Below are 27655 nucleotides of genomic sequence, written 5' to 3'. Positions count from 1 at the left end.
GTTATGATCTCGTGTTCGTGGGTTCAAGCCCTGGATCAGGCTCTGTGCTGACAGCTCAGAGCCTGGAGCCTGCTTTGGATTCTGTGTCTCTCTCTCTGCCCTCCCCTGCTCTCTCTCTCCCTCCCTCTCTTTCTCTCTCTCTCTCAAAAATAAACATTTTTTTAAAAAATCTGCCTTCCTTGAATTTCTACCCTCATGTTCTAGTTCTGCCTTTGGAAAGACATGGTCAAGATTTTTCCCTTCTTCTCTAAGTGGCCCTTCAAAACCCTAAAGTTCACTTTATAACAGACCATCTCAGATACAAATTCTATTTGTATTTTCTTCTCTTGTAAATTGAGTGCAGTGGGTAAAAAGATAAGGAGATGTAAGGAAGGAAGGAGGGGCTATAGGCCTTCTTAAGGGCCCACAAGATTTCATATGTGATATTTTCATTTTCATTCAGTTTGACATAGTCTCAAATTTCAATTGTATCTTCTTTAAACCATGAGATCTTTGAAAGTGTGTGTCTTCTTTTCCAAAAGAAGGAGATTTTTCTGGTTTTGTTGTCATCAATGTTGTTTCTATCAGATTTGCATTGTAGTGAAGGAACAAAATCTGTATATTGTAATTTTTGAAATGTATTTAGACTTGCCTTAAGGCTAGCATATGATCATTTTCTTTTAACATTCTCTCAGTGCTTGAATAGATTATGTATTTTGTGTAGCCTTCTATGTATATCAAGTAGTTCAAAGTTTTTAATCGTGTTATTCATATTTTCTATTCATTTCTGAAAATGTATGTTTATTTGTTTAGTTACTAAGAGAAATATGTTAAAATCTCTTAGTGTAATTGTGTGTATTCATTTTCCCTTTAGTTTTACCTATTTTTGCTTTATCTATATGGAGGCTCTGTGATTAAATGCACTTCTGTCCTGAATTTCTGCATTTTCCTGGTAAACTAAAACTTTTTTCACTACATAGTATTATTTTTTATTGTCTAGTAATCTTTTTTTTCCTTAAAGTCAGCTTTGTCTGATATTGATATTGCAAAGCCAACTTTCTTTTGATTAGTGTTTGCATAGTATTTTTTCATCTTTTTTTCTTTAACTTGTGTCCTTATATTTAAATTGTTTCTCTTGGGGCATCTGGGTGGCTCAGTCTGTTGAACGTCTAACTCTTGATTTCACCTCTGGTCATGATCCCAGGGTTGCGGGATCGAACCCCACATCAGGCTCCAAGCTGGCGTGGAGCCAGCTTGGGATATTCTGTCTGTCTGTCTCTCTCTCCCTCTGCTCCTCTCCCCCACTCACTCTCTCTCTCCCTCTCTCTCAAATTAAAAACAAATTTTTTCTCTTAAAACAGAATTTTTAGGTTTTTTTTCTTTGTAATGAACCTGAGCATTTAATCTACTTATATTAATATAACAATTGCTTTGATTCGGTTTAAACTACCATTTTACTATTTGCCTTCTATTTGTCCTGCACATTTTAGTTTCCTTTTCTTTCTTTTCTTGCCTTCTCATTTTGTATTATGGCATTTCTCCCCGAATTAGATTTGTAGTTTTATGCTATTTTACTGTTCCTTTAGTGTTTTCCCTAGGGATTACTTTGATATGCATCCTTGATTTATCAAAGTCTAAAATAAATTAGTAGTTTTACTTCTTCCCAGACAATGCAAGGACCTTCAAATACTTAAACTCTATTTACCTTCCTGCCAATGTATTATTCTCATGTATTTTAATTATAAATACTTTATAAATCCCAAATATGTTATAAACCCCAAATATTTTATAAATCCCCAAAGACCTTCCTATTATTGTAACAAATACAGTCAGTATTCATTTAGATTTACTCACATATTTATCCTTTCATTGCTTTTCATTGTTCTGGAATTTTGAATCAAAAAGAGAAAGGAATTTAGTGCAAATTTGCTGAGTTCCACCCCTCCTTCATCCTACCTCTTTGCTTCATTTGGAATTCAGAAAAACATAAGGGCCCTGAGGCATATGGGGAAACATTGTGCAGAAACATCATAAGTAAGATGTAATGAAATGGGTAGGAAAATATACACAAGAAGGTAACATGCTCTGAAGGCAAGAAGCACAAAGATGTGCTTTATTTAAAAAGCCTTAAGCAGTTAATGATTTGGAGAAGTATTGCCAAATTACACTCAGCAATTTTAGTAGTATGCCCCAATTTAGTGGGCACAAAAGCTGTTTATTGTTGAATGAACAACAAGTATAATGTAATTGGTTTCATACAATTAGGAGGTCACCAAGCCATGCTTGTTATAATTGGCATTGCCATAGCCAGGGGCTTGTGTGACCTCAAGCGATGATTGGCCTGAAGGAGTAAGCCAAGAATGTGTGTGCTTTGGGCTAGGAAGACTGACTAATCTGGCTGCAAGGCTCAAGGAGGGGGCCAGGAATCAAGTCACAGTGCTTAGGCAGGGCATGATGGATTCAGCTGAATGTAGTCAGTCTCCATTCAGTTCATCACTCTCCAGGGGTTTGATCTGGAGCCGGGGATGGAAGGTGGTTGGGAGGAGGGAGGTAAAGTGGTAGGGCACCAGGAAACCACAATTGAAATGTCAGTTCAAAGGCATCCCATAATAAGATGGGATCATAATGCTTCTGAAAGCCATCCAGTTTGAAGCTGGTCCCCAGCTTGTATGGAACTTTCACACAGACTGTCTTTAATTCCTGGTACTGAACCACCCTAAAGCAAAGATTAATGGTGCCACTTCTTTCAAAATACAGTTTTACCTACACAAGGTTGTGGGTTGATGACTGGTTGTAATATCAATCCAAATACCAGGGTCATCTTTTCCCAAACATATTTTTAATAGGTAATTAAGTTTAAGAAGTAAAAAAAAGGGAGTTTACCTGAGAAATGTCATATTCACAGAGGTGTGAGAGAACACTCTTGACGACTAGCAATCATTTATCAAGTAGAAATGTTTTTCCTTAAGATTCCGAAAGCAGTAAGTTTCACTTTGCAAGTGTGCAAAAAGAGCAGAAAAATAATTAAGGACTCCATTTCTTTGCTTGCTCTGTTTTGGCCTTGTGAGCAATTGGTTCCTTTGGTCTGTGTGTAGTACAGGTGAGTCACGAGTTGAACTGGTCATGTGTACCACTTGGTTTTCTCCCCCATGTTCATGAACTGTGTGTCTAACCTCATCTGATCGTCTTGCAAATGAGCACCACTAGCCACAGAGGAAACTGCTTGAGAAAGGGTCCATTTGTAGTGAAAATCAATCATCATGGCTGGAAAAGCAACTCCAAGTCCATGTAGCCTGGTTTTTCCATATAAGAACAGCATATTTCAAGGTTCTGATAGAACACAGGGCAATGACAAGGACTTCCAGGACACTAGATTCACCACCCTCTAAAACAAAGAAATGAACTATCAGTGAGGCTGATGTTTGTTGATTTTGGTGATATTTTTGTTTATCATTTAAAGCACACCAATTATTAACAATCTGTTTTGCCAGAACAGATAAGAATCTAGAACTATAAATCTACTGCTGGCCATAGATGAAGACAGTTCTCTTTTGTTACTTAATATCAGTATTTATTTTCTCCACTAGAACTGCTTAGCTTGGGCGAATTCTAGCTGATAATTTCAGAAGGGTGAAAAGCTAACTAGAACTGGGCATTTAGCCCAGATAAATCTGATTCCAGTACTATGAAAGAAGCAGCAAGGGAAATAGAAAGTCTTTGACAAAAATTGTTGATAATTGGCTAAGGACTGGGGAGGGAAACAGAAGACTTGGAGAGCTATGAATGTTATTCTAATAGAGAAGAAAGACACAAGGGAGGAATCAAGGTACTACAGATTAACAACCATCTCTTTAATTCTAAGAAAAATTGAATATATATACATATATAAAACTACAATTAAAGGTCTGCTATCCAAAACTCAGGAAATGAATCTTTCTGAAGACCAAAACTGCAGGGGCAAAATGGAAATCTAGCATTTCAGTTTCTACTCTGTGTGACCTTGGGCAGATCACCTCACGAATCTACATTTCAGTGACGTCCTCCTGCCTCATCCATAAGTTGTGCATGATGTGACCACTTATTCCATAGAGCTGTTATCAGGATTAAATCTGAGGCTTGCAGATCCAAATTTCTAATCAAATAATAGATGTTTAAATATTGCTAAGTATTTGTCTATTTTTGTACCAATTCATGTTAGAATTTTAACAAGTTTGTATATGAAGTTATATAACATGTCACACACCACTTTGTTAGTCAAAATTTAAGCAATATGGTTTAATGTCTTGATTACTCAGCTTATCATTATTAAGAGCCATGAATGAATGAGGCAGTAGTAAAACAGGACTGCTCTCAGCACTTATTCAGATGGTTCCTGCTTTCCAGGATTATACTGAAAAATAAGATGAAAACCCAGAATAACAGATCCTTACACAATGAGTCCCTTTTATTTAAAAAGTTCTAGGGGCACTTGGGTGGCTTAGTTGGTTAAATGTCCTACTTTTGATTTCCAGTCAGGTGATGATCTAACAGTTCATGAGATCAAACCCCATGCCCCTACCCTCTCAAAATAAATAAATAAACATTAAAAGAAAAAGTTTTATACAGTAAATAGAAACAGTTCTGGGAAACAATTTATTGTCCTGTCACTAGAAAGGATTAGGACCAATCATTCTGAGCAGATGGGTATCTATTTAAACTGTTAAGAATATGAAAGAAAGGGAAGGGAAGGGAAGGGAAGGGAAGGGAAGGGAAGGGAAGGGAAGGGAAGGGAAAGGAAAAGAAAAGAAAAGAAAAGAAAAGAAAAGAAAAGAAAAGAAAAGAAAAGAAAAGAAAAGAAAAGAAAAGAAAAGAAAAGAAAAGAAAAGACAGGCAAAGAAAAGAAAAGACAGGAAAAGAAAGAATGAAAGAAAGAAAGAAAGAAAGAAAGAAAGAAAGAAAGAAAGAAAGAAAGAAAGAAAGAAAGAGAAAGAAGCCAAGAAACCAAGAAAGAAACAAAGAAAGGGAGGGGGAGAGAGAGAAGGAAGCCAGGAAAGAAGGAAGCCAGGAAGAGGAAGAGGCTAGGAGTAAAGTAGCTCCTTCTTATAGCAAACATGAATCTTTGACCTTTTTTTCCTACTTTACTCCATTTATGAGATTAAATTAGTATGGTTGTAGAAGATACAATAAGATTTTAAATCCACGCAGATGAAGAAATAGCAGCAACTTGAATTTAACCACTGCCTTTTCTTTTACCACAGGAGTTCAAAGGACAGCACCATCAAGTAATATTTACAAAGCATGCACAGTGCTCCCCACAGAACTAGTAAAGATATGGCCATTTTACCCTAGGTGTTTACAGCCTGGAAAACAAAAAGATATATTTTGAAGATTCTGAACTTTAAAAAATCCATGCATCATTAAGGATGGGCAGTCTATTCTACAGATGGAGAAACAGAGAAAAAGAATTGATGCTGTGGTCCTAGCTCACCTAGGCAGTGACAGATGCAAAATCATTTCAGTTCCCTTCCTCCTATTTCAGTGTGTTCTCAACCTTGGTCAGTGGTGGCTTATTCCAAAGTAATTCTGAATTACTCCTTAAATCTAAAGCAACAGTGTCTAAATGGTAATCTAAAGCATTTAAGCTACAGAAAACATGTTTGCCCATGAAAACACACTGAATGTCCATGTCGTGGTAAGTTATCAAATTATGAAAAGAACATTGCAGAGATTAAAATGTTGCATAAGAGAGAGAAAGCAGCATGAGTCAGGGGTTTGGGAAATATGAGTCAGAATGACAGGAAGGAGCCAAAAACATAGAGAATGAAGGCCTAACCAGGGACTTAATGGACACCACAGAGATGTGGACACAGTTGCCTCCATTAACTTTTGAGAGGAAACCAAATATGCAGTTCCATAGACTGGGGGTCAGTGTGATAAAGAGGCTAGAAGTGAGAGCCGAGCAAAGATCAGACTGCATTATTTGAAGCAATGATGGTGCCAAAGTCAGCAAGAAAGGGCCCTACAACAGTATAAATCACTAGGAGGGAGAGTGTGGGCACATTTTTGAAAAATGAGGGAATCACCAAATACTGCCATTAGCTATTCTTAATGCATTAGAACGATGAAATGTGAGTTGATTTACGTGTTGTGATATTTTAGGAAGCACACTCTATTATTTTGTTCTTTGGCTATGTTTACATTAGGCTGTGTCTACATAGTTTAGCGCAGTTCCCTGTGGTGTTCAATTCAAATTCCAATCCCACCTTTCAGGCCCTGAATTTTTGCTTATGACTTGAGCCACCACGTTCTGAGCACCTTCAAGCAGGCACTGCACCAGGCTCCTCACACTGCCCCTCCAGCCGTGCTGACTCCAGCTGTCTGCCACTCTTCTCATGCAAACCTCTTTGTTTCATGGCATGTTTTCTAATGTGACCTGCCTCCTGCCTAGAAATAGCCTCCTCACCTTCTTCAAAATGAAGCTCAAAACTTACCTAGCCTGGCAAAACTTCCACAGTTGCCCACCTCTGATGCTGCCTTATTCCTCCTAGTTTCCGCCCTTCTCGACGCCATTGCTTTACTTCAGTTTCCGTTTGCTGACATCTTGCTGCTTTTGCTGTTTCTCACATCTTGCCTGTTACCCTTCCACGTAAATGATTAGTTCAATGAGATAAAACACTGATCCTACTTTCCTTACACTCTAGGTATCAGTTCCCATCAAACAATTATCATTCGCTCATCCATTTATTGAACAAACATTTACTGAAAACCCACTATGTTTCATGCACTCTTCTAGGAGCTAGGAATATGGGGGGTGGGGGGGTGGGAAGTGGGGCACCTGGGTGGCTCAGTCAGTTAAGCATCTGACTTCTGGTTTCAGCTCAGGTCATGATCTCACGGTTTGTGAAATGGAGCCCTACATCGGGCTCTGCACTGACAGGAACCTGCTTGGGATTCTCTCTTTCCCAGTCTCTTTACCCCTCCCCCTGCTCACTCTCTTTCAAAAAAAAAAAAAAAAAAAAAGGAATACAGAAAAAAGTAAGATGTAGACCCCATCCACAAAGAGCTTGGGTCCAGGGCCCAGGGAATGTATTAAGTAATAACTGCTTAAGAACCAAGTAAGCTAGTTGAAAAGCAAAACAAAATTTCCTCTCCCCCAAGTACTTTTTCATAAATTACCAGGAAAATCATAGCTGACCTGAGTTGCTTCCCATATGAATAAAGCAGTGCTTTTGCCACTAGAGATATTCTCACCACAGAGACCTTTCATGAACAAAAAAGCCTGGGAAACCAGGTCTTCTGGTGCACCTGCATGAGGATAGATGTTCTGCTCCAAGTCTCTGACATAGATGTGTGTTTTAGTGACTTTCCTATTACACTAACTTTCTGATATTTAAGAAATATAGAAATGCACACAAGTAGAAAAAAGCATAGGGGTGCCTGGCGGGCTTAATCAGGGGAGCATGTGACTCTTGATCTCGGGATTGTGTGTTTGAGCTCCACGTTGGGTGTAGAGATTACTTTAAAATAAGATCTTTAAAAAAACAAGAGTAAAAGAGTTTAACAATTTATAACGATTCTTATATGACTTTCTCATATGACGTATGCTTTGTGAATAAGTAATGACAGGGTTTTAATTTTTTTAATGGTTTTATTTATTTTTTTGAGAGACAGGGAGAAACAGAGCATGAGCAGAGGAGGGGCAGAGAGAAAGGGAGACACAGAATCCAAAGCAGGCTCCAGGCTCTGAGCTGTCGGCACAGAGCCCAATGTGGGGCTCAAACTCACGGACCGTGAGATCATGACCTGAGCCAAAGTTGGACGCTTAACTGACTGAGCCACCCAGGTGCTCCAATAACAAACAGGGTCTTAAAGTACAACTTTTAAAATCATAAAATTGTGTTATTTAAATAAACTAATGAAAAAAAATTTTTTATAAACTAATGAATTGATAGTATAATCAAAGATAGTTCAAAAAAATCTGGTCCATGTGTCCTTTAGCATTAAACTGCTAAGAGCAAAGGAGAGGATAAATATTCTAAGCTTGAGTTGGAGAAGCCATAAAAAAAATGTAGTCAGTTCATTTCCTAGCAGATCCAGCTCTAAGTATGTGATGAAGCAAACAATCAACTCCTTTGGAATAATGTCTTAAAGGTGATTTGATGCAATTGTGTTTTATTGAATTTCAAGAAGTTTCCCATTTGAAAGAATTAAAAATTAAAGTGAGTCCAAGTATGTACAAAGTATGTTAAAAGTATCACAAGTCAGTGGTAGGTGCAATGAGTCCTATGGAAGTTTTGGTTGTTTGTTTGATAGAGAAAGGATAGAACATAGTGGCAGTGGAATTTTTTTTTACTGTTAAATTATTTTAACTCACTTAATATTTTTATTCAATAATCTTTCTTGGAAAGTAAATGGACCTGGTTCTTAAGATGGAGTAGGTCCAGGTGGCACAATGTTTATGTTTAAAACCTATTTAATGATATATTAAGGCCACTGGAAATATTAGCCTATTTATCAAAGAGCCTTAGAACTGAACGCAAGTAGGAAGGAAATCGTAGGACATGGGGAATGTGATGGGGTGGAGGCGGTTTGCAGAGAGGTCTCAGAAAGAAAAGCCGCCCTCACTGGCGAGGCCTCCCTTAGAAAATGCAGCAGCCAGCCCCAGTCCTTGATCTTCTGCCAGCGTGTACTGAGGGAACTTGCCACATCTGAATCTCACATTTCTGTATCTCTCAGGGCTGTTATCACTGCAAATGCTGGCAAATGTTCTTGACATAAAACAATAGGAATTCTGCTGTCATTTCTGCATTAGCGAGTCATAAAGCTCTGAAAGAAACCCCAGTAGAAATGTTTTCATCAAGTGCATAAGAGAAAATAATAGAAGACACACAAAAAAAGAGCAGATAATTTCAAAGCAAGATCGTGGCATCTCTGCATAGGACCTTAGAAGGACAGAGTTACAATCACTGATGTGAAAATGATGGTGATGATGAAGATGATGATGATGATGATGATGATGATGATGGATTTCAAAACAAAAATTTAAAAAACGTAACAAAAAGTCACCAAAATTTTAAAACCAGGTTCAAAGAATTATGTGAAGTAGATGCTTTTATAGGGTATTATCCAATAAACAGACATACATCCCCCAAGTATTTTCATCTCCCCTCCCTCTTCCTTTTGGAAAGAATCTCTTTTATCATTCAAAGCCAACATCTGAGGACAAGTCTCTTCTAACCGGAACCTCCTACATTATTACATTAGTAGCGTAAGTGCAGCAGTTCTCCCTGGAAACAGACTTGAAAGGCAACATACCAGGAGCCACTCTCTGAGCTTCTTTAAAGGAAGTCAGGAATTGAGGAATACATTCTCATTGCAGATGGCTCATTTTTTGTATTGAATTTTAGCCCACACTTTGCTCCAAAGCACCACCCTGGGTTTGCCACAGTGATGATCAAAGGCTCCCTAAGCCTGTCTCAGTTTTTATGCAAAATTTGTCATCTAGGAATTCCAAGTTGTACAATTTTTTTTTAATTTAAAGATTTCTTTAATGTTTATTCATTTTTGAGAGAGAGAGAGAGAGAGAGAGAGACACAGAACCTGAGTGAAGCAGGTTTCAGGCTCTGAACTGTCAGCACAGAGCCCAACGTGGGGCTCAAACTCATGAACCATGAGATCATGACATGAGCCCAAGTCAGATGCTTAACTGACTGAGCCACCCAGGTGCCCTGAGCTGTACAATAGTTTTTAACAAAGCTTAGACTGTTCAGTTGTTGAGGAATGCCAAAATCACATAATCCTTTCATCTTCTGAACTCATCTATTTAACTTCATAATGTAAGAGAGTTAATTAAATGAGAAGGTAAAAAACGAAACAAAACAATGCGAAGGTAATGTTGAAAAGACAAAATTAAATTTCACTTATAAATTACTGTAATATGAGTGCACACACACACAAATTCACATCACACTTTGACCCCAGAGGAATCCATTATAACAGATTCATTATATTATGACTGAGCATTTTTTACTTTTCTAGAACTAGAAAATGTGCCCTAATCCTTAGGGCACACTTAGTAAATTATACAACTGCATTGGGGAAATATCTGTTTTTAACTGAAATTAAATGCTTTGGGAAAATATGTATTTTAAAGTACACCAGTCTATCTCCCCTAGACAAATATGATCTAGTTGAATCCTTTGCATTTTGAAATTTGCAAGGAAAGGCAACAGGAAATGCATAGTATTAAATTTGATTTATACCTGGTTATTGGACAGATTTTTAGAGATTTGACAACATAATGATCTCAAATGCAATATATTGGATGGAAAAGGCAAGTATTATACAATTTATTTACACTTTAAAACACAAAACAATATTGTGTGTTCTAATGGATGTAGATCTATGTAATAAATGTAAAAAAAAACATCTCAGGGAAGGGTTCACACCTACCAGGATAGTGGCAGGTGGGTGAGTAAAGAGATGAGAATACAGTAAGGCTTTAGCTATATCTCAAATGGTTCATTTCTGAAAATAAAGTGAGCCAAGGCAAGTACAGCTAAATGTTAGCGTGTGTTGAATCTGAGAGGTACACACTGGCATCTACAAAATTGTTATCTGAACACTTGAAATCATTTATAATTTTAAACATTCCCAATATAATAATATTACAGAGTATTATCTTAAGAATAGGGCAAAAACTTTATTTCCTTAAAAGAAACTATGATGGCATTTCAGCATAGGGCATATAGTCAATGGTATTATAATAGCATTGTATGGTGACAGATGATAGCTACACTTACGGTGAGTATAACATAATGTGTGGGGTTGTTGAATCACTATGTTGTATTCCTGAAACTCGTGTAACTTATGTGTCAACCATACTTCAGTTTTTTTTAAATGGGGGAGATAGCAACATCTGCCCAACCAACTCAAACTCTGTGCTACCTTTTAACAGACATAGACGAGTGCACTGCAGGGACTCACAACTGTAGAGCTGACCAAGTGTGCATCAATTTACGAGGCTCCTTCGCCTGTCAGTGCCCCCCGGGGTACCAGAAGCGGGGAGAGCAGTGTGTAGGTAAGTACAGCAGAACAATAAGCAAAATCCTGTCCTAAACCTCTTACTTGCTTAAACCTCAGTCATTCAAAACAAAGAACTCATATTTATTTGGAGAATGATGGCTAACAACTGCTTATTCTTTCATTAACTACTGATCCGTTTTCCACATTAATGAGAAAGAGTTAACCTAAAGGGTGAGCATATTCCGGGTATAAAGTGTCGGTTACGTGGTAGACTAAGCAAAAGCATAAATTTGGCATATGGATGGGACCACAAAAGCAACCAAGGAGATCATTTTAAATTAGCTGTTTGGGGGCCATAGCACTAAAACACTGATGATATGAACCTTATTCACTGGTTCATAAAATGGCATAGCTTATAGGGCAAATGGTGAGGTTCAAATCCCAGCTGTACCCCCAACTCACTTTGAGGCTCTTCACAAGTGACTTACATAGGCTGTGTGTTTACTTTTTTCCTTTGTGGTATGGAGATAATACTAGCCCCTACCTCAGGAGCTCACATGTGGGAGTGCTTAGAACAGCGCCTGGTCCTGGGTGGAATAGCTGTGTACTATCATTATGTGATGAGTTAACAGACATGTACTAAACATTCTTTATGTTGCAAGTGGGTGCAGTGCTGGGAACGCAAAGCCAAGTATAGCATGTGCCTCTACTTGAGAGCTCTACTTGAGCTACCTGAGGGCAGGGGCCAGATCTGGTTTGTGTCATTGCTGTCTCCCCAGTCTCTGAAGAGTGCCTGCCAAGTAGATTCTCTGTGCATTTTTTTTTTTTTGAATGACTGTAAGAACATAGTATGAGGAGGCTGACTGGCAAATAAGAAGTAAACAGTAAAAAGTAAATGTGTTCTGGGATCAGTCATGAGGTCCAGCACCAGGAATGAAACTTTCTAAATTGACTCCCTGTGTCAATTGCATTCATATGATATTGACATTGATTTACATACCGCTTTTACCATACATCAGTGGAGAGTACTTCTTTTCTCTTAGTAACAGAGGATAAGAATGTGGGGACAGGGAGCTAGCATCAATTTTCGCCTGAGAATGCTGGCTGTTGACATCAGGATGTCAACACTGAGCTCCTCATGGGCCCTGGCCCAGTTCTGCCTGCCATGGGGTTGTGCCCAGGTGCTGGGATTGGTGCCCAGCCTCTGAGAAAGGCCCAGAATTTGTGGGACTGAAGCTGTGATTTAGGAAAAGACTGTGTGGAAAACTCCACAGGCACCAAAGTTTTGCCCACTGGATTAGTCAGGAGAATAAACACCTTAGGGTATAAAAGGTATAGAAAAAGAACTAACTCAACCTACTATGGGAACAATTAAAAATAAAATGTATTCTTATAGCCCTATATGATATGGCAGGAAGAAACATTCTTAAATTCAGATCTAATCATGGGGCTGCCCTGGTGTTCCCCTCACCCACAGAACCAACTCTACATTCGTCAATAGAACATATAAGATCTTCTTCCATCAGATCCTCTGTGGTATCAATACCTCCCCTCCCCCACAAAATATTACACTTCAGTCCTGTCCACTAGTTATAGTTCCGCACATACATCACACAATGTCACACCTTAGTGTCTGTACATAAGCTCTTTCAGCACCAGGAACATGCACCCCTGGCAAACTCCTATTCAATTTCCAAATCCCAGCTCAGGGTTACTTCTTCTGAGAAGTCTTCCATGATTTACCCAGATATGATTAGTTACTCCCTCCTCTTTGTCAATACTTCTCAAACTTTGATGGATCTTTTTTTTTAATGTTTATTTATTTTTGAAAGAGAGACAGTGTGAGTGGGGGTGGGAGGGTGGGGGCAGGCAGAGAGAGAGAGGGAGACACAGAACTGGAAGCAGGCCCCAGGTTCCACGCTGTCAGCACAGAACCTGACGCGGGGCTCAAACCAATGAACTGTGAGATCATGACCTCTGAGCCAAAGTAGGAGGCTTAACTACTGAGCCACCCAGGTGCCCCTTGATGGATCTTTTTTTGTAAATTTCTAGTCTGTTACAGATCAATACTACTGTAAAATACAATAAAAATGTTGTGGCAATACCAAATTGCTATTCCTAAACACATATTCTGAATTTCTGTACTGATTTGTCGTGGACTCGTCCAAATAGTCCATGGATCAGCAGTGGTCAGCAGGCCACACCTTGAGTAGAGTGGTGCTCTCTCTGTACCTTGTGTAGCTTTCTTATTGTTGATCTTATCATTCCATGCAGTAATATGTTTTCATGCCTTTCTTCCATGCTAGACAAGGTACAATGTACATGTATTTATCATCATTAAAAACCAGCAGTGCCAAACACAGCACTTGCAAATAACAGTGATTCGGTAGATGCTTACTGGTTGAGAAGACATACATCAAGTATTACTGAGGGTTGACTGAGGGCTGACTATATACCACATACTGTTCTAAGTGCTGGGCCATCATGGTGACCAAACACAGTTTACAGAATCACGGCCCTCATGGAGCTATTAGAAGATACCATTTATAGAAACTAACTGTCAATACTGGCACCTGGCTATAATACTGGGTACTAGGAAGAACCACGCTAAAATTGCTCTTAATTAGTATGAAGTCTACACTCATTCAACTAATGTTTATTGAGCACCTACTATGCCAGACCCTGTTCCAGGTATTAAGCACACAGCAGTGAACAGACAAAAAATACTTTACCTTTGCCTCAAAAGGATACAGGTCTTATTTGCCATGCATTATAGTGAGGGAGACAGACAAAAGGCAAATAAACACATAACACAATCCCAAGGAGTATCAATGGCTACAAAGAAATATAAAGTAGGAAAAGGGGACAGATAGGGCAGAAGAAGCTATTTTATATGAATGGGCAGAGATGGCCTCCCTGAAGTGACATTTGAGCAGACACCTCAATAAATGAGGTAGAAAGCCATGTCAATATCATTACCTTTTATTTCAATATTCAAGTGAAATCAAATCTATTTTGCAGCTTATTAATAATAGCTGCCATTTATTTTTACCCATTTTGTGCAAGAAAGTTTGCCTACATAATTTCATGTTATCCTCCCAACAAGTCGACCCATATTGTAGTATTATCACTTACAGAGGAGGAAATGGAAGCTTTGAGAGGTTAAGACCATGCTAGTAATTGCCAGAACAAAGATTCCAATTCAGGTTATCCTGAGGCCACTTGAGCATACTGCCTTCCATAGTTTTAGGTAGAAGGGTTCAGCATTATTGTTTTGTTTTTGTTTTTTATCAGAAGTTAGTGTCACTACATGGTCTTACATAGTACGTGCATAATTGTTATTTTAAATCACACACTCCATGTTAGAATTGTCACAAAGCATAGAGTTAATGAAATTTTATTATGCTTCTAAGATGTTAATCCTACTCTGCAAGTTCTCAGCTGAGCATTTTATAGTTGGAAATATTTATCTGAGAAGAACACAGCCTGGAACACTTCATCAATGTGTCAGAGGTCACTCTCAAGAGGTAATTTGTGTAGCGTCCTATTCCTTCCATGGCATTCTTTCATTTGATTCTCACAGAAGCTTCCTAAGATACACATAGCAAGTATTACTATCCACATTCTACAAAAGAAAAAACTGAGATACCAGACGTTTATGTGACTTCGCCAATGTAACCAGCTGAGCAGCAGACCACACCTCCTGTCGCTTAGATGATGCTACATCGCTCGATTCTTCTGCAGTTTTTTACTTTTACCGTTACAAATAATTTTTTAGATCCCCAAACTAACACTCATATATATGTGAAATAGTCATAATTACTCTTCTGTCTTTAAATCTCAACCCACTCAACCAGCTTTATGAAGTCTTTGTTTCTAACATCTCACTCAGCTGCAGAATGCAGAGTATATTTAAAACACAAACACTAATTTAAAAAGATAGGGACAATTATTTTAAGGGAGATTTTCTCCAGCTAGGTTTCCTAGATAATGTCCTGCTGAGAACTTAAGAGCTAACAACTATGGATAGTTAATAATTTGGTTCTCTTTGTGTGTGTGCCTGATAACCCAGACATAGATGAATGCACCATCCCTCCATATTGCCACCAAAGATGCGTGAACACACCAGGATCATTTTATTGCCAGTGCAGTCCTGGGTTTCAGTTGGCCGCAAACAACTATACCTGTGTAGGTAAGCTTTTGGGGCGCTGCCATACTGACTGATTTCTATCTTCAAAAAAAGGAAACGTCATACCATGTTGTTCTATTTCCAGTTTTTCTGTGTTCTTGAGTGAACTGATTTCCATCATCTTCCCTGCACAAAGCTGAAAAGACAGTAACCAATTTGTCTCTTAAAACACATCAAGATGTGAATGGAAACTTTGTTAATGTTGGTTTTTAGTTGTCCTCTGTGGGTTTATCAAAAATATAAAAAACTACAGATCAACTGATACACGCACACCAATTAGTCAGCAGTGTGTGATATAAATGTTGAAGGTGCCAAAGGGTTACTGCAAGTTCAAGTACATAAACTTTCCACTGAAAGTGCATCTGATTTTTATATGCTTCTTCTCCCCTTTCAGAATGCAGTGTCATGGCACAAATTTTAAGATTGGCATGACATGGAAAGAATCTAGTGCAGGAAAAATGCCTTTTCACAACATTTTCAGTGCCTTGGAGCATTGCAAAACTCTGTATGGGTCTCAACAGCTTATGCTATAATTGTAATGGAATTTAACAGAACCCATTTAAAAAGTAATAAATAGCACAGATAAATCTTCACCACAGCATGCTGAGAGACTGTATCAGTACAAATGTCTTATATCAATTATTTATAGACTTGGCACTTTGCATTTGAACAACAATAAAAGAAAATAGATGCTGGAATGTATATTTATTAGAATCATTAAATTCTTTTGGAAAGACTCATCAAACACAAAACTAACTGTCATCCCCAGAAAGAAATATTCTGGTATTTCTAAAAGAAGTGTATGGCAGATGTTTGAAGTTATTCCAACAAATATGAAACCTGAATGGATGTTCTCCAGTGAGCTTCTGCAGGGCAAAGAATCCAACTAGGGAATTATTCACTTATTGTTAGATGACATAGGTACAAAAGAGCAAGGATATGGTTGAAGACGTAGATATATGAGTGTATATGACTTTTCCTTTCAGATATAAACGAATGTGATGCCAGCAATCAATGTGCTCAGCAATGCTACAACATTCTTGGTTCATTCATCTGTCAGTGCAATCAAGGATACGAACTAAGCAGTGACAGGCTCAACTGTGAAGGTGAAATATTTTCCAAATAATTTGCAATAGCAGTTCAATCCCTATATTTTCTGCTGCTTTATCCAATTATGTACCTGTTTATGAAAACAAATTTTTATCCATGGAAATTCTATTCTTTAATTAAGTTCTGTGATAACATTGGCTTTTTAGTTTGTCACCAAGAGAAAGGAGAAGGGACAAAATAACTGAAATATTAGATACAGGCTGCGTCTAATAATTAGAAGGGGTGTTCTGGTGTCTCGCTTCTCAAAGTGATCTGATGGCCAGCAGCATTGACACTTCCTTTTCTCTACTTGCAAGAAATAGAGATCTCAGGCCCCAGACCAGACCTAGTGAGTTAGAGGCTGCATTTAACAAGAATCCCAGATGACTGGTACACACACTTAAGTCTGAGGAGAAATGATCACATTCAGAAACATTAGAATATAAACCAAGAGACCTGTCCTGTAGTCTTATTCCTGCCACTGTTTGACTTGGGCACACATTTCTTAAGTTGCCTGGGCTTCGCTTTCCACATGAGTAAAAAGAGGGCCATTTAATTGGAAGGATGACCTTCAGAGTCCATTGCCCATGAGTGTTCCACTGTGCAATTCAAAAGGCATAAGACATCCTGAGGGGAATGCCATTGACACTTGATGTCTTTGACTCCCTTCCAGCTTTACTTGGGGCCACAGAGGTCATACCCCACCTGGAGAGGTTTCACATCATGCCACTATGCTCAAAACCAAAAGGGCCTGGCTCTGGACAGCTGCTTCTGCCCTTCTGAGCAAACTACAAAGACATCACCATTGGGAAATACAAAGCAGTCTTCACTTGAATTCCCAATTCATTCATTCAGTCTGTTCAGTCAGTATTGTGAGGTCTGAGATTTGCCAAACTCTCAGCAATAATTGAGTAAGATGAGTGGCAAAGTTCTAGGGGAAATGAGCTGATATTGTATAATTTTCCTTTGAGCCTCTTATAAAGTATTATATTTCTGTTTTAGAGTTTATAGTATTTTTACCCTCTTACCTTATCTTTAAAAATATTACCAAAGTAGTGACCTGTATGTTTTTCAACTCTGTGTCCTTGCTCTTGTCTAATTCAACAGATATTGATGAATGCAGAACCTCAAGCTACCTGTGTCAATATCAATGTGTCAATGAACCTGGGAAATTCTCGTGTATGTGCCCCCAGGGATACCAAGTGGTGAGAAGTAGAACATGTCAAGGTAAGCTTATTGTTTTCCTATCTGTTAAGTGTTCATTTTTAACCAGGAAAAGCAGGGACAGAGTTACAGGATTCTCTACCATAGACTTTCATTTTTTCCATCTTGCATATAATTTGAACTCTTTTTTCCCTTGCTCATCATCCATTATGCAAATCTCATCAAAAGGATATTATTCAGTTACCACTGACTTTTTTGAAATTTAAAGTAATTATTTTTCTTTCTTAAGATGTAAGTAATTTTAATAAAATACTGATATCTCTTCTATATAGCCTATATAATCTCTATGATACACACCTTTTAATCACCAACCCAAAAAGATTCAATTATTAAAATATCTTGCCATGAGTTTGAGTCCAGAGAATAAACTTAATATGTGGGTTAGGCAAACCTCAAACTAGTCTCAATTCTCTAAAATACCAAGATTATAAATTGGGTAGTAATTTAGGTACTGAGAAAATCAGCCTCATGTGTCTTAAAATGAGCTTGAATTCTTCAGCAAAAAAAAACTATAGATCCAAAAATAGCTAATATCCTAGGGTCCAGTTTTAAAATAAACATTCAGGTAATCTTCACACCTATACACCTCCAATGCTACAATGTCGTTTAAAATTTCTTTAACAGGGAAAAGATTTGCTTGGATAGAACCAAAAGTATAGATAATCCTAGAAAGGCTAGTATAAACCCCTACATTTACATAAAGCAGTGAACAAGTAAAAAAAAAAAATAACTAAACTTGAAGACAGAAAATCTGAGTCCTAGTCTTCTATGTAATTCTGAACAAATTATGAAAATCTTTGACCCTTAACTTTGGGAAAGGGAGTTGTGAGAATGAAATGAAATAATATACATAAAAATTATAAAGCTTTACATAAACTATAAAGCCTTACAATCCAAGATTTTTTTAAGTTTACTTATTTTGATGGAGCGGGGAGAGAGAACGAGCAGGGGAGGGGCAGAAAGAAAGGAAGAGAGAGAATCCCAAGCAGACTCTGCACTGATAGCATGGAGCCCAATGCAGGGCTCGATCTCACAAACAGTGAGATCATGACATGAGCCAAAATCAAGAATTAGATGCTTAACCGACTGAGCCACCCAGGCACCCCCAAGATGTTCTTGTAACATGTACTTAGCCATGTAAGTGACTAGTAGCAAATCTTCTCTAGAGAATCCTTTTTAATCAGAACTGAGAAAGGACATACAGGAGCAATAAATCCTTCAAGAAAGGAAAAGACCAAGGAAAGGAGATACTAGGGATGCTCAGTCTATATCATGATTTTATAGGAAAATATTAATTCACTAGAACACCCAGGACGTGCGGTTTTATAGTATGCATATGGCCATTCAACTAGACTCCATCTACTAAATATGAGCATAATCAGAATGGCATTCATTGCACAATGAACTCCTTTAGTCCCCTTTCCAGGTTACTGGGGACTTTAATGTTAATTGTGGGAAAACATTGCATTCCAATGATTTTATTTTTTAAAGCCTAACTGAGACTTTTAACATGAATATTACATGGAGGAAAATGTTAGCCAGTGGGATGTCCTAACCAATTTCCCTGGAGTCCTGCAAAAAAATGTCTATGTGTTTTTTATCACAAATGGATTTGATCCTCAGCAAAAGACAGAAGCAAATTAACATACAGTGGAATCTTACCTGCCTACTCTAGTATATGAAAACATTTCAGTTACAACGAAAGGTGAAAAATGCACTAGAATTGCAAATAAGGGATTCATGAGTGTTATATCTTGAAGATATGCAGCTCCAGAATGTTTGGCTAAGCCAAAAACATTTTTTTATGAGAGAGACTTAACATTCTTTTAAGGTACAAAGCAATTGGTTTTCTCCACTAAAATCATCTCTTCCCAACATTGTCCATAGACTAAAGTAAAAACGAAAGAGTTCAGATTCTTACCTTTACACAAAAACCTCATTTTGAGGATGAAATAACTGTTCTCATTTCCACAGCCTTGCAAAAATGAAAACACTGTGTGTGTTTGGATGGGGTGGGGGAGGCCACAGAGAAGGAGAAAGACAGAGAAACAGAGAGAATACACATACACACAGACACACATTCATCAAATATTTTAATACTATTAATAATTTCTGAAAAACATTCCAGAATGATTAAGGTGTTAATTATGTTAGGCTCTAAATTAATGGAAGTAATAAATGAAATTATTACATAAAGTTTCCTTTTGCCCTTCTTGGTCTCCACATAACAAACCAGTCTTAGTTTTCCTTGTAGCTAAACAGAATCTTTATTTTTCAGAGGAGTGAAGAATATTGAAAGGACAAGTTGATTGTAATTTCTTCTAAGGGATCTAAATTCTTTCTTTAGCCATAGCCACTCCAAAAGAAGACACTTCTTATAACTGACTCTTGGAAACTCTTGGAAACTTCCAGTCTCTCTTGGGTTCCAGATAGCTTTGGCCAGTTTGGAAGGGAAAAATACATTTTTTTTTCCTCCAAAGACAAGGCATGGAATTATGCGCATTTAGAGGATGCAGTACCTTACAGTGGAAAGATGCCTGTCACTAACTGTATGAACTTGGGCAACTTACCTAACCCTTATCTGTTTTTCTTCCATGTCAAATAGAGATAATATCTTTCTCACCTATGTCTACATGATTTGTGTGAAGAACAACTTAGTTCAATTTAATATTTCTTAAAAGCCAGGTGCCCCTGAGTTACATTAATGCTAGGTGATGAAGGGATATAAAGATGGATACTAAAGCCCTGCCCTCAAGGGGTTTATAGGCTAATGGAAGGGTTAAGACAAACATGTAGATTTCAATAATGCAAAGAAGAGAGCAACAAAGGCCTCCCAAAAAGAACATGAGGTATGAGATTCTGATAGGAAAAACAGATTAAATCCCAGCAACTAGACCATTGCTGGCTTGCAGCAGGGATTCAGTAAATTACTTATGGAATGAGTAAGTTAATGAATGAACGTACCTGATTATGAGGAGGAATGATTCAGAAAGGCTTATATTGAATAAAATCTAAATCATTATTCAAATGTAACAGGAGATAGACATAGCCAGGGATGTTAACATTAATATAATTTTCATCGTTGCTGTTGTTGTTGTAAATATAATGGCTCTCCAGTGAAAGTGTTCTCTCAGATGTCATATGAAGGCTCCTAATTCCCAAATCTAAAACCAGTCCTTGTCCAGCCTGGCCTTTCTATGGCCCTCTTTTTCTGGGGCTCTCTTCCCTTCTGGCTTCCTCGCACTGCCTCTTCCTGGGTTGCCTCTCATCAGAGCCCCTTCTTTACTTCCCCTTCTAACACACTGTCTCTAAATAGCTATCTATGCTGCCCAAGGTGGAACACTTCACAGCTTCACTTCTTGTGTTATGCTTCCTCCAGACAGTGTCATTCACTCCCAGAGCATCAAGTCTCCACCTGCATGCTGTACTCCACCCGCATGTCCACACCTCTAAGCCTCACCTCTTTTGGGAACTCCTGAGCCACACATTCAGATGCCCTCTCCATAGATTTTGCTTCCTGCTTTCTCAACCTGGAAGACCCTCCCTACCCCAACCGTGAAAATCCTGTCTACCCACCACACTTCAAGGCCAAACGGAGATGCCTCTTCCTTCCTGAAGCCTTCTAACCCTCCAGGCAGAATTTATTCCGCTTCTAATCTGCTAGTGCACTTATCTATCTCTTGTTTAATTCCATTTTATTTTATAATTATTGCCATATCTGTATTCTTAACTAAATTACAATCTACCCAAGGGCAAGAACTGGTGTCTTTCACTTTTTTTTTTAATGTTTATTATTTATTTTTGAGAGAGGTAGAGAGGGGTGTGTGTGTGTGTGTGTGTGTGTGTGTGTGTGTGTATGTGCAAGCAGGGAAGGGGCAGAGAGAGAGGGAGACACAGAATCCGAAGCAGCCTCCAGGCTCTCAGCTGGTAGCACAGAGCCCCATGTGGGGCTCGAACTCATGAACCACAAGATCAAGACCTGAGCTGAAGTCAGATGCTTAACTGACTGAGCCACCCAGGCACCCCTCTTTCACTTTTTTATAAGTATGGCCAATGGCTAACACTTGGCTTTGAATTCAACAGATGAACAATAGGTGCTTGATAAAAAATATTATCAAATGACACATACTAATCTGTCTAGGATGACTTAGCTACATCTGTCCTGAATTAAATGCAATGAATTAAATGCAAGTCCTACTCAGTCTTGTGTCTAAAAACAAATGAAATTTAACCTAGATCCCCATATACCTCTTACCTTACAAACCTGAATCTGCCACTTACACAATTTATTTACATCAGTAAATTCTTTTACCCTATGTGTCTACAGATATAAATGAGTGTGAGACCACAAATGAATGTCGGGAAGATGAAATGTGTTGGAATTATCATGGTGGCTTCCGTTGTTACCCACGAAATCCTTGTCAAGATCCGTACATTCTAACATCAGAGAAGTAAGAGAAAATTAGAACTTTTGAAAGCAGGAAGCTTCTGGTCTTACCAGCCAAACTGGGAAATATTTCTGTTTTTCTCTGCAGCCGATGTGTTTGCCCAGTCTCAAGTGCGGTGTGCCGAGAACTTCCCCAGTCCATAGTCTACAAATACATGAGCATCCGATCTGATAGGTCTGTGCCGTCAGACATCTTCCAGATACAGGCTACAACCATTTATGCCAATACTATCAATACTTTTCGGATTAAATCTGGAAATGAAAATGGAGAGTTCTACCTAAGAGTGAGTACACTGAGGGCAGCCATAGTTGTTGGGAAAAGTGCAAGTTTGCTGTTGCTGTTTGGTGGTATTCACTTGGAAGGAAAGCTAACATTTAAAGAGTTTTTATGTGCAAGCATTGTGTAAGGTCTTCCTGTGTGCATTATCTCGTTTAATCCCCTTGGTAACACTGTCAGAGAGATACTAACATTTCATCTCCATCTCTATAGAAAAGTGAGACTCAGATTTAGGAGCTTCTCTAAAGTCACTCAGAAACCAAGTTGAAGACTCTAATGAAGTTGTGTGTGACCTACAAAACACAAGCCTACACAAACACACATACCCCAAATAGATACCACAAATCAGTGATAGTTATTCAATTGTACATATAAAAATTAATTCCTGGAGAACTTTTCAGAAACTATAAATTCCTTGTCACACCTGCAAAATTATTTCCATTCACACTAAAACTGAAACCTGGAAGTCCCTGAAAAATGACCCCAACCCCCTGCACCAAATGTGCCAGGAGTTGTACCATTGTTGCCAAACCTCCAGGCACACAATGTGAGGTCACCTTTGTGTTTTCCATTTCTTTCACTGCCTAGATGAAATCTCTCTCTAAATTCTGCTATTTCTTTCTTCACAGTATCTCCTGGATTATCTTTGCTTCCCCATGCCCCTGCCTCTCTTCCTTTAAACTGGCTCTCACCACCCCCTCATCCTTCCAAGGGCTTCCGAGCAGATCTCCCTGACTCTGATGCCTCAGCCTTCCAGGCCCCCTGCAAAGGCTCAAAAAGTTCATTTTAGGTTAAAATTCTGACATATTTCAAATACGGCTCACCACTTCATGTGAAAATGATGGCACCCCACCAAGCAGTTTGCAGGGTTACGGTAACTATTTCACGCTAAGGATGTTATTCATCCAGTTACAATTTTCTCAAAACTCCTTTGGGCACTCTTCATTTTTAACCAAATTTTAAAGTCAATATTTCATTTTGAGAACATGAAAAGTAAATTGGGAAATTCATCTTTGTGGTGAAGTTTACAGATTTTTAATGTTTACATGTTTATCCTGTTCTTTGATATTTTAAGTTCCTTTCCAACTCCAGAATTATGTGATTCTGTTTCTTTGCCAGTAAATTAGAAATGATTAATTTCTTATGACCAACTTCTGAAGAGAAAAAATCCAACCCCAAATCTATTGCTATTCTTTTTTTCTAGCAGCTAAGAATAAACTTCTTTAACATTTGATGCTTTCAATTTGAGATATACTAGATATTTGTAAGAAGTTTACTCTAAATGAATTTCACACAGTTCAGATAATACCAATTTAATAATTCTAACCCAAACAAATGACATTATTTGTAACCCATGGCAATAAAACAGGTTCATCTCAAAATCTTTTTAAAAAATAACTTTCCATTTTGAACTTTCAGCTATAGTTTAAGAAAATAAAATGTCTAGCATAATCGACAGTTAAGCAAAGTTCCAGCATGTTATTTTCCTTGCAATAAACATAGCAGTTTAAAAGTTTTATGATTCATATCAGTGCATTTATCGACTTGATATTTTCAAATATAAATTCTCACAGTGTTTTTCTCAAGTAAAATCTTTTTTTCCCATAAGTGATATAAAACATTGCCAATTTTTGTAATCCCAGACTAAATTTTAAATTATTTAAAACAAAAATTTTTTGAAATAAAAAGCCATTCTAAGATTATTTCTTATCACGTAATTCAAAAAGTAGTGGGGTTAAATGCTACAAAATTTCTCCACTGAAAACCCACCTGTGTAGAAGGCATGAGTCAATCATCAGGCCTTAATTAAGCACCTACTGTACCCTCAGACCGATGTGAAGTGTATGTAATACACACTTATTTTAAACAGCTTTAAATATTGCTGTATGGCGAAAGTTAACACCTTTGGGCAGGGAAAGGGAGCAATTTTATGTCTAATTCCGTGGTCCAAGACATCAAAGAATTAATGTTGGCTGGAATAGACAAAGAATGTTTTTTGGTGGTCATGATACTGAACCTGGTCTTTGAAGATTCTAAGATATAGGATTTTACTTATATTCCTTTTCAGAGAATACTGAGAAAACCTTCTTCCCTGGAAAAGGGGACATATTATAAAGAAGTAGTACACAAACTAGAAGGCAGAATACCATCCTCCCCACCCATACCACCCAGTATCTATGCCTTACTGAGCCTATTTTCTTCATAGCCTTTATCACCACTTTGCATAGTATTCATTGGTCTATGTCATGCACTACAGTATGGGTGTAACGAAAACAGACTTCCCCTGTTGATTCACTCTTCTATACTCAGCACATGGAATGTACCCGGCACTTGGCAGGGGCTCAAAAAATATTTTTAAATGAAAGAATTAATTCAACCAAAGCCTTCAAGGAATTACTATTATCTTCAAGGGGCAAGCACCTGCTGGATTCTAGAGACACAACAGTGAATGAAACCAAGCCAATCCCTACCCCAGTGGAAGTCATAGTCAAGATACTGAGCAAGTGCTCACAGTTATGCTGAATGTTACAATAGGGAGTTGCAAGTGCGCTTGGATGCCTAACAGGTCAACTGCTAAGAAGATAGGCATGGTCTGGAAGCCTCCTGAAAGAAGTGGACGTAAGCTGAAGACTAGCAATTAAAGACTAGCAAATAGAAGGAATAAAAAGCAGTCCAGTTGGTCTGAAACTCCAAGTTCTGTCAGTGGAGTGGCTTGAGAGAAGCCCAGAGAGATGAGCAGGGCCTTAGGGATCATATTAAGGATTCAGGTAGAGAAGTTGCTATTGGATTTTCATGTTAAAAATGATGCCAATGCAGAGCCTGGATTGGAGTAGGACAAGAATAGAAATGAAAAGACTAGTTAGTAGTTCAAGAGATGCAGTACTAGTGTGGTAGTGGTAGCAGTGAGTCCAAAAACAGTGAACAGATTTATGAAGATATAGGAAGAACTATATGAGTTGGTAAGTCATTTGCTATGGGGAAGTGGAGGAGGAGGAATCACCAAAGATAACCTCCAAAGATAAGTTTCTGCCTTAAGCAATAGTAAATGGTGGTGGTGCCATTTATTAAGATAGGGAAGAAGGAACCAGTATGGAGAGGAAGGTGAGTTCAATTTGTACATGCTTTAAGTTTGGATCCTTCCCCTACTTTTCTGAAACCACTGAGACCAACAGACATGAATTACCTGAATTTCCCACTCACCCCTGCAAATTTAAGTTCATGTGTCCCCTTCTTACCTTCTCCCTTGAGTTTTTCCAAGATGAGGTTTCACTTCTGTCAATCAAGGCCAATCCACCACCTGTATTTTTCCTTCCATCTCCTCTAGAACCTTGCTCCATCGAACTCCCATTTACCTCCTACGTTTTCAACCTGCCTCCCTCTAGATGTTGCCCTTGTTCTCCTCTCCTTTCCCAGCCAAGGTTCTTAAAGCACAGCCTGTAAACACAGTCTCTGCTTTCTCACCTCCTGGTCACCTTTCTATCTTCTGTTCCCATTACCCTACTGAAGTTGCTCTGAAAAAAAAAAAAAAGCCACCAATGACATCCACACTGCTAAATCCAGGGGGCGTTTTTCAGTTCCAGTCTCCCTCAGCCTCACTACTCTGTTGGACACTGCTGGCCATTCATTTGTTTCCCATTTAATCATCTGCTTCTTCTCAGCTTCCCTCAATGGCTTCTCCTCTGCCTACTCCTTAAATATTGGCTTCTCCCAGATCCAGCCTTATCGCACATACATTCTGTCCCTTAGTTTAGTGTACACTCATTGAAGTGACTGCTAAATCCTAATCTTCTGTCTCTATCCCTGCTTTCCTCTGGCATTCAGATTCGCACATCTACTAACCTACCCCTCCAAACTCATTTCCTTCTACTCTCCAGCACTCATCACATTCTTCATCAGAATGAAACTGCATTCAGTTCTCCTGAACACACTTCTTAACAAAACTTCCAGTTATCTTTGGTGACTATCCTCACACATTCAAAAGCCTTTCCTCAATGCTTTAGGGTCCCTCCTCTTTTCCCCTGTATTTTTCACCTAGTGTATCTTCATACATACCCTACATAACCTCATATATCTTAGCATTTGCTATATTCTATTGAAATTAACTATTTACATGTCTCTTCACCTACTAGAATGTAAACAAATACATAATGCTAAGAAGTGAAAGATGATAATTTTGTTTAACAGTTCAAACATTATCACATTCTCACCTGAACTACAGTCTCTATAAAGACTGGTACTATCAATAAAAGTGAAGAGAAAAATTAATACTGAGGGATGTATAGAAAACACAGAACTATCAGAAAAGCAGGTCCCTGTAACTTGGAAGTAATGACTATTGTGTGGACAAGGGAAAAAGAAACAAGAAAGATTGAAACCAAGACGGAGTTAAGTAGTGACTTTTATTCTACCCTCAAAATTCTTCCCCTAATTCTTATAGGATTAGGTATACTCACAAATAATAGAAATTGCAATTCAAGAAAAATTCTCCTCTCCCTCCCTCTTTTTTCTTTTATTTTAGCAAACAAGTCCTGTAAGTGCAATGCTTGTGCTGGTGAAGTCGTTATCAGGACCAAGAGAATATATCGTGGACCTGGAGATGCTAACAGTCAACAGTATAGGAACCTTCCGCACAAGCTCAGTGTTAAGATTGACAATAATAGTGGGGCCATTTTCTTTTTAGTCTTTTAAGAGTCCACTATAGGCATTTAAATCAGCCAAAGAGTATTGTTACAATAAAGCACTATTTTATTTATAGACGTATCTAGTACATCTACATCTATATGCTGTACACTCACCAATAATTCAAACAATTACACCATGGTATAAAGTGGGCATTTAATCTGTAAAGATTCAAAGTTTGTCTTTATTACTGTATGTAAATTATACATTAATCCACTAAACTGGTCTTCTTCAAGAGAGCTAAGCATACTCTATCCAATGAAACTTGGATTCTTTTCTGTAAAAGTGGGACAAAGCAATGATTATCTTCTGTGGTGCTTAAGGAAACTTACTACAGCCCCACTGACAGTCTCATAAGGAGGCAGCCTCATAACATTGAACAGCATGCAAGTTCAAGGATGAATTTTTTAACTGCTTTGTAACAAAATGGAAAAAGTCAATAAAGATATATTTCTTTAGAAAATGAGGATCTGCCATATTTGTGTTGGTTTTTTATTTTCATTATCAGTGTAAACACAGTTGTTTATTACTTAGTAATAAATAATTATTGTATAATATGCTGGTTTCTGTTGAATATTTTAAATTTTGTCAGGAATTTTTTATTATGAATGTAAACAAAAAAGTAAGCAAAATTTCCAAAATGAATAAGGTAGCCATAGAACAATTATTATGTGAAGAAATCTGCAGAGAGTAGATGAGAAAATAAATTATTTTTAAACCATAGTGGAGTTGACCTGAAGAAGCAAATTCAGTGTGTTCATCAGTT

General features: G+C 38.0%; 1 protein-coding gene across 2 annotated transcripts in view; it reads left to right on the top strand.

The window, feature by feature from the left end:
• Positions 1-27356, top strand: part of EFEMP1 (EGF containing fibulin extracellular matrix protein 1) — a 59698-nt gene extending 32342 nt beyond the window's left edge. For both annotated transcript variants that reach the window (XM_043603423.1, XM_043603424.1), the window contains 7 exons: positions 10916-11038; positions 15056-15175; positions 16159-16278; positions 17369-17488; positions 21813-21936; positions 22021-22216; positions 26729-27356. In XM_043603423.1, coding sequence (XP_043459358.1) covers positions 10916-11038; positions 15056-15175; positions 16159-16278; positions 17369-17488; positions 21813-21936; positions 22021-22216; positions 26729-26890 — 965 coding nt within the window. In that variant the 3' untranslated portion in view covers positions 26891-27356. The remainder of the gene's footprint in view (positions 1-10915; positions 11039-15055; positions 15176-16158; positions 16279-17368; positions 17489-21812; positions 21937-22020; positions 22217-26728) is intronic.
• The last annotated feature ends 299 nt before the right edge of the window (positions 27357-27655 follow it).

The sequence above is a fragment of the Prionailurus bengalensis genome, chromosome A3 (genome assembly GCF_016509475.1).
Source record: "Prionailurus bengalensis isolate Pbe53 chromosome A3, Fcat_Pben_1.1_paternal_pri, whole genome shotgun sequence".
Taxonomy (NCBI): Eukaryota; Metazoa; Chordata; class Mammalia; order Carnivora; family Felidae; genus Prionailurus; species Prionailurus bengalensis.
This window is presented reverse-complemented; position numbering and strand designations above follow the sequence as displayed.